Here is a 17,443-nt window from a genome sequence, read left to right as displayed (position 1 = left end):
TGGCCAGCGCTGCAGCAAGGGACAACCCTAATACAAAAACTCTGCCCAGTACAACAGAGGGAGCTGCAGACACTGGAGCCTATACCGGGCGAACGGAGCGGCGCTGTCACCGCCAGACATCTGTGAAGCTCTGACAGACGTTCTTCAGAACCTCCTGCTTGAGGTTCTTTTGTTTTGCTTTCGTTTTTGTCATCTCGTTTCCCCTCTCTCAGCTGTCATCTAGTTGCACTGATTGCATCGCTTTAAATCCCCTCCCATACTGCATCACTTTGCGGTTTATACAACTTCCTGGAGTGTGCTGATGCTAGAAGCTGTTACTGCTGCATCCACAAGATAAGTCTGTTTCTTTATTCCTGTTTGCTTGATCTTAGGTGACCCTGACTGCCTCCGTATTTAGTGTAGGGAGCCGGTGGTCGTGTCCCCTCACTATTATAGGGTGTTCAGGTTTCATACAGTAGAGGAACGAGGGTATGCAATTATCTACCATAGAGATTTTTGCATAGGCTGAGCAGTAAGGGAGAGAGCTAGGGCTGTTGCAGGGCTTACCCTTTGGTTCCTTAGTTTTGGATCAAGTCAGTCGGATCTTCATTTGTGTCTTCTAGTTTTCTGTAACACCTTCCGTGACAGGTGCCCAGACATACTAGTAAGTGCAGGGGGACCCCTGGCCGCCACTCTGTCCACTGATATAGTTAGTTTTTAAACTAGTGAAAGGTCCTCTTTAATGACCAGACCACTTTTTACAATTCTGCACTACACTACTTTCACGGTTTATTGCTCGGTCCTACAACTTACCACCCAAATGAATTTTACCTCCTTTTCTTCACACTAATAGAGCTTTCATTTGGTGGCATTTCATTGCTGCTGACATTTTAACTTTTTTTGTTATTAATCGAAATTGACAGAAATTTTTGCAAAAAAATGACATTTTTCACTTTCTGTTGTAAAATTTTTCAAACAAAACTACATTTCTATATAAATTTTTCTCTAAATTTATTGTTCTACATATCTTTGATAAAAAGTGCATATTTATTAGTTTGCGCAAAAGTTATAGCGTTTACAAACTATGGTACAAAAATGTGAATTTCCGCATTTTGAAGCAGCTCTGACTTTCTGAGCACCTGTCATGTTTCCTGAGGTTCTACAATTCCCAGACAGTAGAAACACCCCACAAATGACCCCATTTCGGAAAGTAGACACCCTAAGGTATTCGCTGATGGGCATAGTGAGTTCATGGAAGTTTTTATTTTTTGTCACAAGTTAGCGGAAAATGATTTATTTTTTTCTTACAAAGTCTCATATTCAACTAACTTGTGACAAAAAATAAAATTTTACATGAACTCACCATACCCCTCACGGAATACCTTGGGGTGTCTTCTTTCCAAAATGGGGTCACTTGTGGGGTATTTATACTGCCATGGCATTTTAGGGGGCCTAAAGCGTGAGAAGTAGTTTGGAATCCAAATGCGTAAAAAATGCCCTGTGGAATCGTAAAGATACTCTTTGGAATTTGGGCCCCTTTGCGCACCTAAGTGTCACACATGTGGTATCGCCATACTCAGGAGAAGTAGGGCAATGTGTTTTGGGGTGTATTTTTTACATATACCCATGCTGGGTGAGATAAATATCTCTGTAAAAGACAACTTTTCCCATTTTTTTTATACAAAGTTGTCCATTTACAGAGATATTTCTCTCACCCAGCATGGGTATATGTAAAAAGACACCCCAAAACACATTGCCCTACTTCTCCTGAGTATGGCGATACCACACGTGTGACACTTTTTTGCAGCCTAGGTGCGCAAAGGGGCCCGAATTCCAAAGAGTACCTTTTAGGAGGGCATTTTTAGGCATTTGGATTCCAGACTTCTCACGCTTTAGGGCCCCTAAAATGCCAAGGCAGAATAAATAACCCACAAGCGACCCCATTTTGGAAAGAAATCACCCCAAGGTATTCCGTGAGGTGCATGGCCAGTTCATAGAAGTTTTTTTGGGTTTTTTTTGGCACAAGTTAGAGGAAATTGATTTTTTTTCGTTTTTTCTCACAAAGTCTCCCTTTCCTCTAACTTGTGACAAAAAGTTCAATCTTTCATGGACTCAATATGCCCCTCAGCGAATACCTTGGGGTGTCTCTACTTTGCGAAATGGGGTCATTTGTGGGGTGTGTTTACTGTTCTGGCATTTTGGGCGGGGCTAAATTGTGAGCAACCCTGTAAAGCCTAAAGGTACTTGTTGGACTTTCAGCCCCTTTACGCACCTAGGCTGCAAAAAAGTGTCACACATGTGGTATCGCCGTACTCAGGAGTAGTAGGGCAATGTGTTTTGGGGTGTATTTTTACATATACCCATGCTGGGTAAGAGAAATATCGCTGTAAATTGACAACTTTGTAAAAAAAATAATTTAAAAGTTGTCTTTTACAGGAGATATTTATCTCACACAGTATGGGTATATGTAAAAATACACCTCAAAACACATTGCCCTACTTCTCCTGAGTACGGCGATACCACATGTGTGACACTTTTTTGCAGCCTAGGTGCGCAAAGGGGCCCAAATGCCAATGAGAATCTTTAAGATTTCACAGGGCATTTTTTACGCATTTGGATTCCAAACTACTTCTCACGCTTTAGGTCCCCTAAAATGCCAGGGCAGTATAAATACCCCACAAGTGACCCCATTTTGGAAAGAAGACACCCCAAGGTATTCCGTGAGGGGTATGGAGAGTTCCTAGAATATATTTTTTTTGGCACAAGTTAGCGGGAAATGATTATTTATTTTTATTTTTTTCTTACAAAGTCTCATATTCCACTAACTTGTGACCAAAAATAAAATTTTACATGAACTCGCCATGCCCCTCATTGAATACCTTGGGGTGTCTTCTTTCCAAAATGGGGTCACATGTGGGGTATTTATACTGCCCTGGCATTTTAGGGGCCCTAAAGCGTGAGAAGTAGTCTGGAATATAAATGTCTAAAAAATGTAACGCATTTGGATTCCGTCAGGGGTATGGTGAGTTCATGTGAGATTTTATTTTTTGTCACAAGTTAGTGGAATATGAGACTTTGTAAGAAAAAAAAAAATAAAAAATCTTCTATGAACTTGCCATGCCCCTCAAAAGTGATCTTTATAGCGCCGCAGCGATTTTAGGTTTTTTTTTTTAGTGATCAGAAAGAAAAAAAATAATAATATTCTGTCACTGCGGTGGGGCGGACTGAATGCAAGTGTGCACAAGATCAGGCCTGATCGGGCGAACACTGCGTTTTTTGTAGAGCCTATAGAACATGTCCTATTGTCTGCAATTGCGGACAAGAAAAGGCATTTTCTATATAGTTCTGGCAATGTGCGGATCCGCAAAATGCGGAAAGCACATTGCCGGTGTCCGTGTTCTGCAACACATACGGACATCTGAATGTAGCCTTACAGGGGGGTGTACAATGACAGGGGGGTGATCAGGGAGTCTAATATGGGGTGATCAGGGGTTAATAAGTGACAGGGGGGGGGTGTAGTGTAGTCGTGTTTGGTGCTACTTACAGAGCTGCCTGTGTCCTCTGGTGGTCGATCCAAGCAAAAGGGACCACCAGAGGACCAGGTAGCAGGTATATTAGACGCTGTTAACAAAACAGCATCTAATATACCTTTTTGGGGTTAAAAATCGCATCTACAGCCTGCCAGCGAATGATCGCCGCTGGCAGGCTGTAGATCCACTTGTTTACCTCCCGATCCTGTGAAGGCGCGCTCCTGTGTGCGCGCATTCACAGGAAATCTCGCGTCTCGCGAGATGACGCGCCGCTGCGTGAAGGAGGAACAAATCGACCGCCGCCAGAATGCATCCCTGCGTTAGGCGGTCCGGAGGCGGTTAAGGCGGGTTTACACAGCCCAATTGTCGGAAAAGATTATCGGGGATGAATGTTCCTAGGAACCCGATCACGATAATCTGTCCATGTAAAGGTGCCGCAGATCAGCTGATGAAGGAGCGAAGCAATCATTCATTAGACGAAACAATCCTTCATGCGGAAAACCTCAATTATCATTTCTGGGCAGCAGGTCAAACTGCACTGTATGCAGGCAGTTATCGAGAACCAACGCTTTCTTCCCAACAATTCTGTGCTTGATCACTGCACGTAAAAGCAGCATAAGTTTACGCCATCTACAGGGTCAGTAAAGCTTCCTCGACTGTCTCATTCACAAGGTCAGGTAAAAATATTGGGAATTCATTTAAAGCTGTTAACAGAGTCTTTAGTTGCCTTTCCAGCAAACAATATCCTCCCTCAAAAACAAAGTCAATATTCGAGATACAAGTTAAAATTACAAAAATAAAATAAATAAAAACCTCAGCCAACCTTCTAGCAGATCACTGCATGAAATACACTGACTATATATTTTTCTTTTTTTTCCTACTGCATGACAATCTACTGTGTGAAGCACATACTTAAAGGATAACTGTCATATTATATTTTTTTTTGCCAAAGTGTAGGGCAATTTTGCAATAGACTTTATTTAGCCAAAACGTTTATTTTTGGTTGAAAACTGGGGCTGAAATGGCCCTTAGCAGCACTCTTCAAAAGAGTGCTGCTAAGGGCCATCTGTCTCCTATAAAAAAAAGGGGAGACGGGCTGTGCAGACGCTGTGCTTCTGCCTCCCGTGCTTCCCTGGGAGACAGAAGGCTGGGCACAGGAGTCATAGGAGTTAAAAATTTGATTTTTTTGTACTCACCGTAAAAACCTTTTCTCGTAGTAGGCATTGGGGGACACCGCACCATGGGTATACGTCCAACTACCACTAGGAGGCACTAGACACAAAAAGTGTTGGCTCCTCCCAGGTGGGCTATACCCTCTCCACAGGCACGAGGCTATTCAGTTTGTACCAAAAGCAGTAGGAGAAAGAAGAAAAGCAAGGAACCAACAACTCCCGTACCGGGAAAGATCAAGAGACTAGCCCGGAGAAGCGGAAGTAAAAAACATAGGGTGGGATGATGGGATCTGTGTCCCCCAATGCCTACTACGAGAAAAGGATTTTACAATGAGTACAAAAAAAAAAAAAAAAAATCAAAATTTTCTCGTGCATGCCATTGGGGGACACAGCACCATGGGACGTCCCAAATCAGTCCCCGAGGGTGGGAAAAGAACAGCCATGCCACCGGTTGGGCATACAGGTGCAGGAGAACCATGTGACCCAACAGGAAAAAACATGGAATGGGCAAGAGGTTCCATAACAAGGAAGAAACCTCAAGGAAGAAGCAGTGAAGACTGCCAGCACCCCAGGAAAACTGCCTGGAAGAAAATCCCAAATGCAAGAAGAAGGCAAAAGGGAACACCGAGCTCAGCCAAGGGCTGGAGAAAAAATTAGGACAGCACCGCGTGTTGGAACTACCTAACGCTCTAAAGTGTCTCAGACCCAAAGAGCAAAAAAACCTGTGGCCAACCTCTGACAGGCCAGGGGAGAAAGGAAACAGGGAAGCACTGGAAGCCAAACGAGTGAGGGAAGCCATAGCAAGGCTCACATGTGAAAGGAGCAGGACTCCCCTCACCGCAAGGCAGGTGATGAAGTTAAGCACCCTATTGAAAGGTGAAAACCCAAGGCTGCTAGAGGAAATCGCCAACCCTTTGAGAAGGAGGGGGGTGTAGGTAAAGGCCAGGAATGATAAGACCTGCGTCCCAAAAACAGGAGACGAGACTCGAGTCTCTGAAAACCAGATATCACTGTTAAGCGTAAGACCAGAGGAAACTCTGGGCATATGAAGTATCAGGGAAAAAAGGAACCAGATACAGGCCCAGGAAATCTGTGCAGGGACACACTGGACTGAGAGACATGGGAGTGGAAGGAGAGTACTCCAAACAGCCTAAGGAGGAAAGGTTCTACAACAGGAGGAGGTCCCTCCCGAATGAGACCATACGGCGGAATTGCAAACCGTAGCACCAAACCACTCAATACCAGGTACTTAACGTGGGAGGATGGGAAAAGAGACACGAATCCCAAGAGGACCACAAGGCTATTGGAACCCAAACCCCCTTCCCCCCAAAAAAAAAACGATTGTCATGCAGAACCTGAGTGGTCAAATGAATGGGGACAGGGACTCCAGAAAGGAGTACCCGGTATGGGCTCACAAGGAACCAGGAGCTGAACCACCAGAAGACAACACAAGAAAGAATATCCAGGAAAGGTGAAATGAAACTACCATAGAAGAAGGGACATTGGCCATGGACAACTAGCCATTCCAAGAATAGTGACTAGCAAACTGTACATATTGTCCCAGAGAGGGCAAGTACAGCAGCTCGGGATGTACTACTAAATCCACAGACATCCCTATGCATAAGGAATGCAGAAGTCGCCATGAAAAAGCCGGGTGAGACTACACAGAAATGTAGAAACCAGCTGCGACCGGCATACTGAAAATTCCAGGGGGAAGAAAGTACCTGACAGGTGCAGACGACGGCAAGGTGCAGACGACGGCAGACGACGGCCCCTCTGTCATGTAGTACAACTAAGCAGAGAATATAAGGGAATACTGAGAACACCTGGACCCAGAAGGAACTACGGGACCCTGTCCGATGCCAGAGCAATCAGCTGAAAATTCACCTACCAGGCAGGTGTGTGGCGCTCAGTGGTCCTGTCCCTCAACCAGTCAGGGAGGACGTCCAGCGACGATAAGTGCCGTTGACCCCAGAAGGATTCCGTGTAGCGGAGGACATCCAGTGATGACTAAAAACTGCTGCAGCGGCCGGTACTCACCAAGCTACGTGCCCCAACAAGGTAGAAGATCCAGTGGAGATCACTGTACTCCACCAGGAATGGGCCGCTCTGTAATACGAAACAACGCGAGTACTCCTCTATAACATGGGGTAACGCGGAGTGCAGCATACCGTAGTACCTTATAGAGATGGCAAGAGCAACCATAGCACAAAGGCCAACGACCACCTGGCCATGGTGTAGGGAGCGTGGTCGTATGTGGACCACCCGCCGGATCAGAACAGATCAGCCATATACTGGAGCTACCAGAAGTAGCACTAGACCGACAAGGTGGGGGTTGGGCTGGCCCACCCCTGCCAGATATGGTAACCATGCACATGCTGAACCAGGATGGCCTGTTGTAGACAGTGCCTTGAGAAGTACAAGGAGACCATTGAGTACGACAGTAACGGAGTGGCAGATGTATGGAAGAACCAAAAGGATGGAACCAACATCCGCAGCACAGATTAGAACCCGGGGGAAGAAAGCACCCAGTAATACAGAAACTGTATGGGCCACAGATTGCACCACACGCCTAAAATATAGGTAAAGTGGCTGCATGTTGCCTTCTAAGGAGAGTGGAAACATAGCCACAGCATCTGGGAAGGCGACAGCATTTGGAGGGTACAGGTACTCAACCTGTAAAGTAGAAATACGGCTGTGTAGTGCAGAGATACGACCAGACAGGTGTAATGGGTACAGCATCTGGAGATGGTAGAGGTACTACATTTAAGATCGGAGTAATGTGGCCGCATGGTGCACCCTAGAACCAAAGAGGTGCAACAGCTACCGAGTTAGCAATGGTACCTATATTCCGCCCGGGAAGGGGAAAATAGGGCCGCACGGTACCACAAAGAACAAGACAGGTGCACACTACAATCAGGTAGGTGCAATGGCAACTGAATGAGGCCCTCTATTTCGCCTGAAAAAAAGGGAAACCAGGCCGCATAGTACACCATAGAGCCAGACAGGTGTAACGGCTGCAGCATCAGAGACGGTGCAGGAACTCTACCTATGAAGGGAGTAAGATGGCTGTTTGGTGCACACTATGATGAGGTAGGTGCAATAGCCACGGCAATTGGAGGAGGCCTCAATATCTCGTCCGGTAAGGGAGAGAAAATGCCACATGGTACACCATAAAGCCAGACAGGAGTAACGGCTACAGCATCCGGATATGGTGCAGGTACTCTACCTATGAAGGGATCAAGGTGGCAGCTTGGTGCCCACTAGAACCAGACAGGGGCAATTGAAAGTGTCCTCTATATCTCGCCCTTAGGGAGAAATGTGCATGGAACACAATAGAGCCCGCCAGGGGTATTGGCTACAGCTTCGGAGATGGTGTAGGTACTCTACCTATGAAGGGAGCAAAGTGGCTGGGAACAGACAGGGGCAATTGCTACGGCAATTGAAGGCGGCCTGTATATCTCGCCCGGAAGGGAGAAATAGTGCCGCATGGAACACCATAGAGTCAGCCAGGAGTAATGGCTTCAGCATCTGGAGTAGGTGTAGGTACTCTACCTATGAAAGGAGCAAGGCGGCTGGAAACAGACAGATATAATTGCTTTTTACTCACCAACCTACAGGAGGAGTTTGCCTGAGCTAACAGCTTGCCTAGAACAGGGACCCCCTGTAATGAGGTAGAGTGGCGAACACCAACACCAGGATAGGGACCCGGTGGAAACACTCTCAAATGTGTAGAGCATAGCCCCTGGTATAGGGGAACCAGGAAGGCTTGTCAGGTACAGCCTATGGCAGTGGTGCAGGTACCCCCCTGTTAAAGCGAACCTGTCACCGGGATTTTGTGTATAGAGCTGAGGACATGGGCTGCTAGATGGCCGCTAGCACATCCGCAATATCCAGTCCCCAAAGCTGTGTGCTTTTATTGTGTAAAAAAAACGATTTGATATATATGCAAATTAACATAAAAAAGAGTCATATCTTACTTGTGTGACCAGAGAAGAGTCATATTTTTAAGCTTTGACTCATTTCAATCAAATTTTTTTTACACAATAAAAGCACACAGAGCTATGGGGACTGGGTATTGCGGATGTGCTAGCGGCCATCTAGTAGCCCATGTCCTCAGCTCTATACCCAAAATCCCGGTGACTGGTAAGTACGCCTTCTCCTTAAAGGGAACCTGAGACACCACGTAGGTGACTCAGTATGCTAAACACGGGGGCGACTGTCTTACCTGTGCAGTCAGGGGAGCGCCATCCGAAAAAAACCACTAGAGGGGATACAAACCCTGGGTAGGAGAGGTTCCTCCGTGCACGTTAGGCTTGACCTCCCAGAGAGCTTCTGTATGGAGGAAGACCACCTGATGCTCTGTTCCGAGGGAATTAGTGCAGAGGTGTCCCCAGAGGCAACGGATGGGGTGACAGGAAAGGATTAGTCACCAGCCTCAGGCCTGTCCAGGGGAGGACCCGAGGATGCCGAGGAGGGGTGGAACCCTGTTGAGACCACCCGAGGTTGTACTGTGAGCTACCCCTTGCCGGACCCGGTATCTGAGCGTGCCCCATCTGCAGGGAGGACCTTGGGAGGGCAGAGGTAGCCCTAATTTGGGTAGGTAGCGGTCCAGCGACTCCGCCAGGGATTGGGAGAGTCGGACAAGGTTCCCATGGCTTTGACAGGGAGGGAGACCATTCAGGGGGGACCTACACAAAAGGATTGGTCAGGGGACACAATGGGGTCTGGGAAGAGGTACTGCACACAAGCAGGGACAGGCTGACCGCATGGCAGCCTTCGTAGAAAGCGGACGCATGTGAAAACACGTGGCGATCCGAGGAGAGGCTGGGAGAGGAGACCCTCAGAGCAGCCAGCAGAGGCTGTCTTATCTGGACCCGGATTCCATGTTCCCCAAAGAGGTGCTGCAGCAGCTATAGAGGTGGTCAGGAGGGCTGCAGGAGAAATGTAGCCACCCCCTCCAACAGAAAACCCACGTTAGACCAGGAAAGGGTGGAGAAGATAGCCCCTCCCGAGGGCCGGGCGGGGTCAGAAAAGCCCGGGAAGCAAGGAGGAGGGGCCGGGAAGATCGCGGCCTAGCAGGCCCAAAAGCCGGGGCCTTCGATTTATGAGGCGGCCGGGAATGGAGCGAGGGGGTGGGGCAAATCGGAGCCGGGAACGGGCCATGGAAGATGAGGCCTAGTCCCGGCAGAAGCCGGGGACTAAAGTAGGGGGGGAAGGCCGGGGAGTAGACTTTGTGGCCAAGGAGGAGAGAAAAACCAACCAAGGGGGAAACAAGAATATAACCCCCCCCCCCCACCAAGAAAAAAAAAGGGGGGGGGGGTTGTCTTGGAGGAAGATGGAGGCTTCCCAGGACCCCCGGCTAAGGTGGACCCCACCCCCCTGGCCACAGGAGGGAACCTAACCCTGGGGCAGGGACACAGGAATATACTCACCGTCCGATGTCTTCGGGCGCCGCAGGGTCACCCCTTCGGCAGACTCAACACGGAACCGTGGGAATGCCGGCAAGCCACTGCGGATGCAGTCTGTGGGGACTGGGTGACCGGCAATGGTACCGAAGTACGCGTCCGCAGGAGGGGGGGGGGGGCAACTAAAGTGGAACACGATGGAGCCCCAGCCTGCAGCAGGTATAACGGTTGAGATCACGAGACCTGCAGAAGAGAGAAAAAAAAATAAAAAAAGAATAAAAATAAAAAAAAACAGCAGGACCTGCAAAAAAAAGCAGGACAGGTCTGCCTCCTACGGACACGAGACTAAAACTGAATAGCCTCGTGCCTGTGGAGAGGGTATAGCCCACCTGGGAGGAGCCAACACTTTTTGTGTCTAGTGCCTCCTAGTGGTAGTTGGACGTATACCCATGGTGCTGTGTCCCCCAATGCCATGCACGAGAAATTAAATTTATATTCCCTTTCTATGCAATCTAATGCTCCGTTACATTCACTGACCTGCGATCCCTGTGGTAATAATTCATGAAGCAGCCGCTGGAAGTAGAAGCACTGAGCAGTGAGCCAGCTGCTGCTTCATGTATTATCACAGGGATCGCAGGTCAGTGAATGTAACGGAGCATTAGATTGCATAGAAAGGGGGAATATAAATGTAATTTTAACTCCTAAGACTCCTGTGCCCAGCATTCTGTCTCCCAGGGAAGCACGGGAGGCAGAAGCACAGCGTCTGCACAGCCAGTCTCCCCTTCTTTTTTTTTTTATAGGAGACGGATGGCCCTTAGCAACACTCTTTTGAAGAGTGCTGCTAAGGGCCATTTCAGCCCCAGTTTTCAACCAAAAATAAACGTTTTGGCTAAATAGCAAGTCTATTGCAAAATTGTTACCTATCACTTTGCCCTACACTTTAGCAAAAAAAATAAAAAAAATAATGACAGTTATCCTTTAAGTGTAATGGGGCTCTCAAGTCCTGAAGTCACAGTGTCTGCGTCAAAGATACTCACCTGAGCTGATATGTACAGGAATCTCCTCCTCCTTACACTGCCGATAACCCTTCAGATACATATCTTCTTCTACAGTTATATCTTCAGCTTTAATATTAGTCAGATCTTCCCCCTGATTCAGTATGTGGGCAAATAATACACAATTCAGAAGAGAAATATGAAACAAAAAACTACCAACAACAAGCTAGCAACTTCTTCTATACACAGACTAAATGAAATACAACATTTTTCAGACTATAAAAGACACTTTTTTAGCAAGAAAAAAAATAGTCCCAACACATATCCCCATCAACAGGAGCACTCAGCACTATTTCAGCACTTGCTGGGGCTGAAGTGCGCTAGCATTACCTAGGCAACTATTATGCTTTCTGCAAATTGTGCTCACTGTCTGCAGGGCGAGGGCTGCTTGAAGCACTCATATGTCTGGATCAGAAGCAGCTACAGGTATGGTTTTGGCTTTGTTTGAAAGCTGACAGTCTAAGCAAGTATAGAATCACAGCATTATCTCCATTACATTGGGAAATATAGCTGTTAGAAATCAGATCGGGAATGATAGCAGATTAAAGTGAAAACAGGCTTCCCCTGTTTTCACTCCTGACCTGATTTCTACCAGCTATATCTCCCAATGTAGTGGAGATAATGCTGCGATTCTGATCTCGTTTTAAACCTTAGACAGCCAGCTCTCAAACAAGACCAGAACCATAGCTGCTCCCAATCTGGAGAGATTAGTGGTTAAAACAGCCCTCCCCCTTCAGCTGTTTGTGATCTAACCCCCTGAGAGTTTTAGCCTCATGTTCTAGATACTTATGGGGTATTCACTGGGTGGCTCTTTATTCCTATTGTTTTTTTTTTTTTTTTTTTTTTTTTTTTTTTTTTTAGCATTATTTAAAGGCTATAAACACCTTTGGGGCAAATTTTTTAAATTTATTATTGCATTGCACTCATTTCAAACTAAAAACTATTTTTTCAATTGTTCTTTATTAAACATTTTGAACCCCTGTCTCTGTACAGCCTTGAGAATCTCTAGTAGAAGGCTCTTAATTTTCACTCTGTTCCATCAGGCAGCTCAGCTAACGGCTCCTTATCTTTGATCTCCTAAATACTCATTATAGCTCCATTCTTATCTTATTGATAACAATGTGGCTTAAATAAGTGTTTATGACCTTTTAGTAATTTAGAGATAAGGGTAATTAGATGACCTGCACAAAGTGAACATGAAAGTACCATTCACAAAGCTAGATAGTGACAGAACGGCTCAATACTTTTAATAAAGACCAATTGAAAAAATGATTTTTTAGCAAATGGGCAAAAGGCAATCAATAAAATAAAAAAAATGCCCCCAAAAGGTGTACATAGCTTTAAAATTGTATTTTATTTATATTAATTATACTATCCACCCTTGTATCTGGGCATGTTTTTATAACTGTTGTGTAATGCCTGAGGATGGGACACTCGACTTCATCCACTACCAGGGAAGGTTGAACAAGTAGAAGATGAAGAGAGAGAGAGATATATAGATATAGATATATATATATATATATATATATATATTATATTTTCTGTTGTCTAAACCTGGGATGCGTTTCATAGTCTGAAAAGTACTGTAATAAATTGATGTTAAATTTAGTGAGCTTAAACCATACAGGAGGACAACACAGCTCCTCTGCACTGCTAATTATTTCTAAAACTTCAGCTCTGTCTACCTGACAATACTGTGGGGTACTCTTAATCTTCTCTGGACATTCTTCGGACTTCTGAGGACTGGAACATTTGTCTGGTGTATTTTTGTTACTTGACCCTTCTGTAGGAGAGAACCAGACAGTGACTAAATACATTTTTTATAAGTGATATTTATTTTAGGGCAAAGCTCAAAAATGATTTTAACCTTAAAATACCTGTAAATATGACAAGCTAAAGTTTCCCAGTCATCCCTGCACAAATGTAATGATGGGATCAGTGTCATAGAATACAGGGCGACAGTACTCTTGTCAGCAGCTGGTTTCATCAAGAACCTTTTACTTCATTCATTTAACTCATTATGGCGTGGAAAGCCTGTCAGGACCTTCTGTATGATGCTGCTATTGTCATCCTTCATAATGGTTTTTCTCACCATGACATTTTTACATACAAAATGCTGATTATTATTTATCTCCGTGGTTCTAATAACCCTTTTGGGACACTGGCTAATTTTATTTTTTCATTTTTGTTTTTCCCCTTCTCCGCCTTCCAAGAGCCATATTTTTGTAGTTTTCTGTTCAAATAGCCATATAAGGGCTTGTTTTTTACATGACAAGTTGCATTTGTAATGGCATGGTGTATTTTACCATAGCTTGTATTGGCAATTCCATCAAGGTTTTTTGGGTTTAGTTTTTACGCCATTCACTGTGTGCTAAAGTTGATATGGCAATCTTATTCTGTGGGTTAGTACGATTACAGCTATACCAAATTTTTAGTTATTATGTTTTACCATTTTTAAAAAGATAAAAACCTTTGAAAAAACATTTTTTTTCTTTGCATCGCCATAGTCTGACAGCCATAACTTTTTAAAATTTTTGTTTACAGAGCTTGTTGTGGGGTACATATGACTTTTTATTACATTTTTTTAGTGGGACAAAGTGACCAAAAAGGTGAATCACAAAATGTTATACTTTTCCCCATTACAGCGTACACTGCACAGGGAAGTCATTTTCCGGCCAAGGTGATACCTGTCGTGTTTATTGATTTTTGGTTGTTTATTTTTATATGTAATAATCAGGGAAGGGGGTGATTAGATTTTTTTTTTATATTGTAATTTTTGGTGTCCTTAGGATACTTGAACATGTGATCTTCTGATCACTGGTCCCATAGACCGCAACAGAATACTATTGCAGTCTATGGGATTCTGAAAGGTTGTCTCAGAACCTGTGAATCATGCACGGCTTTTCAAGCAGTTAGCCATGACGGGCCTGGAAATGTTCCCAAGCTCCAAGGCTGTCATGGCAACCGATCAGAGCCCAGCGATTTCACTGCAAGGGCTCATATCGGAAGGCAGAAGGAGCCCCCACTCTCTACCAAACCTGACAGATGCTACGATCAAACAGCTGATCTGCGTGGGTCCCTGGTGTCGGACCCCCACAGATCAGATACTGATGACCTAATCTGAGGATATCTCATCAGTATGAAAATCTCGGAAAAACCCTTTTAAGCCACAATCGTTTTTCAGACCAGGGACAGAAATTCTCTCAAAACCTAGATTGACTGTTTAGACTCAGTTTACACCACAATCTAGGTGCACTCACATTAGTAAATGTGTGCCAGTGGGTTGAATTTATTCAGTCGCTGGCGTAGATTTCAGGTGTAATTTAGACCAATTTTCTGGCATAAATAATGGTAAATTTGATAACCGTGTAGGCCAAACAAAAAGAGGGTTTGCACAAAAATGCAAGTTTTCGGTGCCACTTTTTTGGAGCAGGGGGCTTGATAAATTCCCACTATTGTGGTATGGATAAACAAAACAATTATTCAAAAGCAAAATTTGGTAGAAGCCCTGCCTATACCAGCATTTAATCTATAAGGAATAGGAATGGTATACAAGAGGTCAGGGAAATTAGTAAAAACCTATTGCCATATTAGAAAAAAAACAAAAAAAAAAAAAAACTATTGGATACCTGGCGGATTACTCTTTAGGAAAGATTAGACACAAAACTGGCCAACACCAAACTGAACTTCTGTCCTAACTGAAACATTTATATTAGGGAAATGTCACAACTTGTGACTTAATATATCTCTCTGGCATTATTCCTGACGCACAGCCCACCGATCAGCTGCAGGACCTGAAACTATAGGATGTACAGAGCAGAAGTTGGACCAGTCTCAGCACTCAGAAGAAGGTGGTGCTCGTACCCTGGGTGGCAATCCCATACATCCAAATAGTAGAAGTGGATCAGCACTCACTTTTTGATGCTAATAAATCTTCACTTTAGTGCCCTAAACATAGTACAGGCAGGTGTGACGTGTTTTGGCTAAACAAAGGCCGTTTAGCCAAAACACGTCACACCTGCCTGTACTATGTTTAGGGCACTTAAGTGAAGATTTATTAGCATCAAAAAGTGAGTGCTGATCCACTTCTACTACTGCCATTCACTTGAATGGGACCTGAGCTGCAGTACTTCGGCACAGCCATTACACTGCTACCAGCTTCGTACATTGTATAGTATCAGGTGCCTGCACAGTGGGGGCATCAGACTAAAACCATTCTGTTATTGATGGCCTATCCTGAGGAAGTCCGGAAAACCTCTTTAAATCTTGATAGGGTGTCAATACACATAGCGGTTTTTGCTACATGTGCTCCCATGCAGCTCAAAGTAGCTGTAATCAGTGGTAAACCCACATGCACTTTTTGGCCACATGACAAAAATCCTACTGGTGGCCTAATCCACTTGTTAGGACACAATTACACAAGGGGAGAAATGAGTTAGGCTGGGTTCACATCTGCGTTTTTAAACTCCAGTAGTCTGTTCCGGAAGAGTAACAGATTGCCAGAGTTTACCGTATCAGTCACAGCTGGTAAATACTGTGCACCAGAAACTTTTTGGCTTATATGCCAGCTTTCGGCTTGACAAAAAGTGCTGAGTGTAGTATTTTTTGTCTGACCGAAAGCCGGCATGTATGCCGGAGACAGTGAATTCCGGCAGTCTGTACCTCCACTGGAACACACTGCTGGAATTAAAAGCACAGATGTGAACACAATCTTACGCATGTAAACCGCGGGTGATGGTCCTGACTTCCTGGACAGATATTTCTCACTGTCATTACCTGGGCTGATATCTACAGGAACGTCCTTCTCAAAACACGGTGCGTCACATCTCAGATACGACTCTTCATCTCCAGATATAGCCTCAATTTTAATATCAATCAGATCTTCACCCTATTGTCATTTAAGGACAAATAATGCAAATCTTAGGTGAGAAACATAGCCTATATAAAACAAAAAACAAAACAATTATCTAAACTGATAACAAGGGGGTTCGACATCTTCCGAATTTACAGAACAATAAGGAAAGTAATGCCAGATGTTCATGAGCTGAAGCTGAACACGTGGGCAGCACAGCTCTGTAACAGATCATAGAGTATACCGTGTATGCAACACAAGACTCCAGAGGAGCAGGGGAAGAACAACTGACCTCGCTGCCACAAACAGAATGGCACTGCTGACCAGCTGGAATCTTTCAGGTGCAATGGCATACCCATACTGGAGTGATCCACTGCAATCCCAGTGTACAGAGACCACATGGTACTGCTGCATCAAAGACTATATGACAGGCTGTTTGCTGTCCCATTCTCTATAATAAAAGCCCTCTGTGCCTGTGATGTGTCCGTGCGTGTGTGCTGATGTTAAATGCGCATGCGTGGCGCGCCAGCCAATAGAATCACAGCGCACCACACAGCCGCCCGGACCTCCCACATCAGCGGGCAATAAAAACACGGCGCACCTCAGGCTTCCTGGACCACCCACAGCTACAACGCTGTCCTACACGCCGCCCGTAACGCCCACAATTGTGGCGGCCAATAAACACAGGGTGCACTACACCCCACTCAGACCGCCCACAGCAGTGCGCCATTATTATGGTGTGCTGTGTCAGTTTGAGCGCCGCCATTAAATGAAACAGAAGCGCCGCAATTACAGTCCTGTCAGATACAGATACAGCAGCTGCTGCTGCCAGCAGTATTAGCCACCAGTTGCTGCCAGTGGTCTCAGCACCACCAGTCACAGCGCCCGCAATCTCTGCACCACCAGTCAGTTCCAACCAGCAACAGGTCACAGCGCCCGCAGTCTCTGCACCACCAGTCAGTTCCAACCAGCAACAGGTCAAAGTGCCAGCAGTCTCAGCACCACCAGTCAGCGCCAGTCCGTTCCAACCAGCAACAGGTCAAAGTGCCAGCAGTCTCTGCACCACCAGTCAGCGCCAGTCCGTTCCAACCAGCAACAGGTCAAAGTGCCAGCAGTCTCAGCACCACCAGTCAGCGCCAGTCCGTTCCAACCAGCAACAGGTCAAAGTGCCAGCAGTCTCTGCACCACCAGTCAGCGCCAGTCCATTCCAACCAGCAACAGGTCAAAGTGCCAGCAGTCTCTGCACCACCAGTCAGCGCCAGTCCGTTCCAACCAGCAACAGGTTAAAGTGCCAGCAGTCTCAGCACCACCAGTCAGTGTCAACAGTCTCAGCCACTAGCCGCAGTCAGCGCCAGTCGCCTCAGCCACCAGTCAGTGGAAAATTACATTTTTCCTGAATGTCTGCATCAGATATTGTATATTGCAGATTGTTACAAAGTTTTACACT

The 17,443-nt window shown here is 45.5% G+C and overlaps 1 protein-coding gene across 2 annotated transcripts in view; it reads right to left on the bottom strand.

Moving 5' to 3' along the window:
- The window catches only part of LOC121004109 (zinc finger protein 3 homolog), a 31,643-nt gene that overhangs the window by 9,915 nt on the left and 4,285 nt on the right, over positions 1–17,443 (bottom strand). For both annotated transcript variants that reach the window (XM_040436221.1, XM_040436222.1), the window contains exons 4-6: positions 15,921–16,032; positions 12,830–12,927; positions 11,127–11,238 (exon numbers count right to left, since the gene is read on the bottom strand). In XM_040436221.1, the coding sequence (XP_040292155.1) occupies positions 11,127–11,238; positions 12,830–12,927; positions 15,921–16,032 (322 nt within the window). The remainder of the gene's footprint in view (positions 1–11,126; positions 11,239–12,829; positions 12,928–15,920; positions 16,033–17,443) is intronic.

The sequence above is a fragment of the Bufo bufo genome, chromosome 6, assembly GCF_905171765.1.
Source record: "Bufo bufo chromosome 6, aBufBuf1.1, whole genome shotgun sequence".
Lineage (NCBI taxonomy): Eukaryota > Metazoa > Chordata > Amphibia > Anura > Bufonidae > Bufo > Bufo bufo.
Note: the sequence above shows the minus strand (reverse complement) of the source record. Positions and strands in the feature narration are given on the sequence as shown.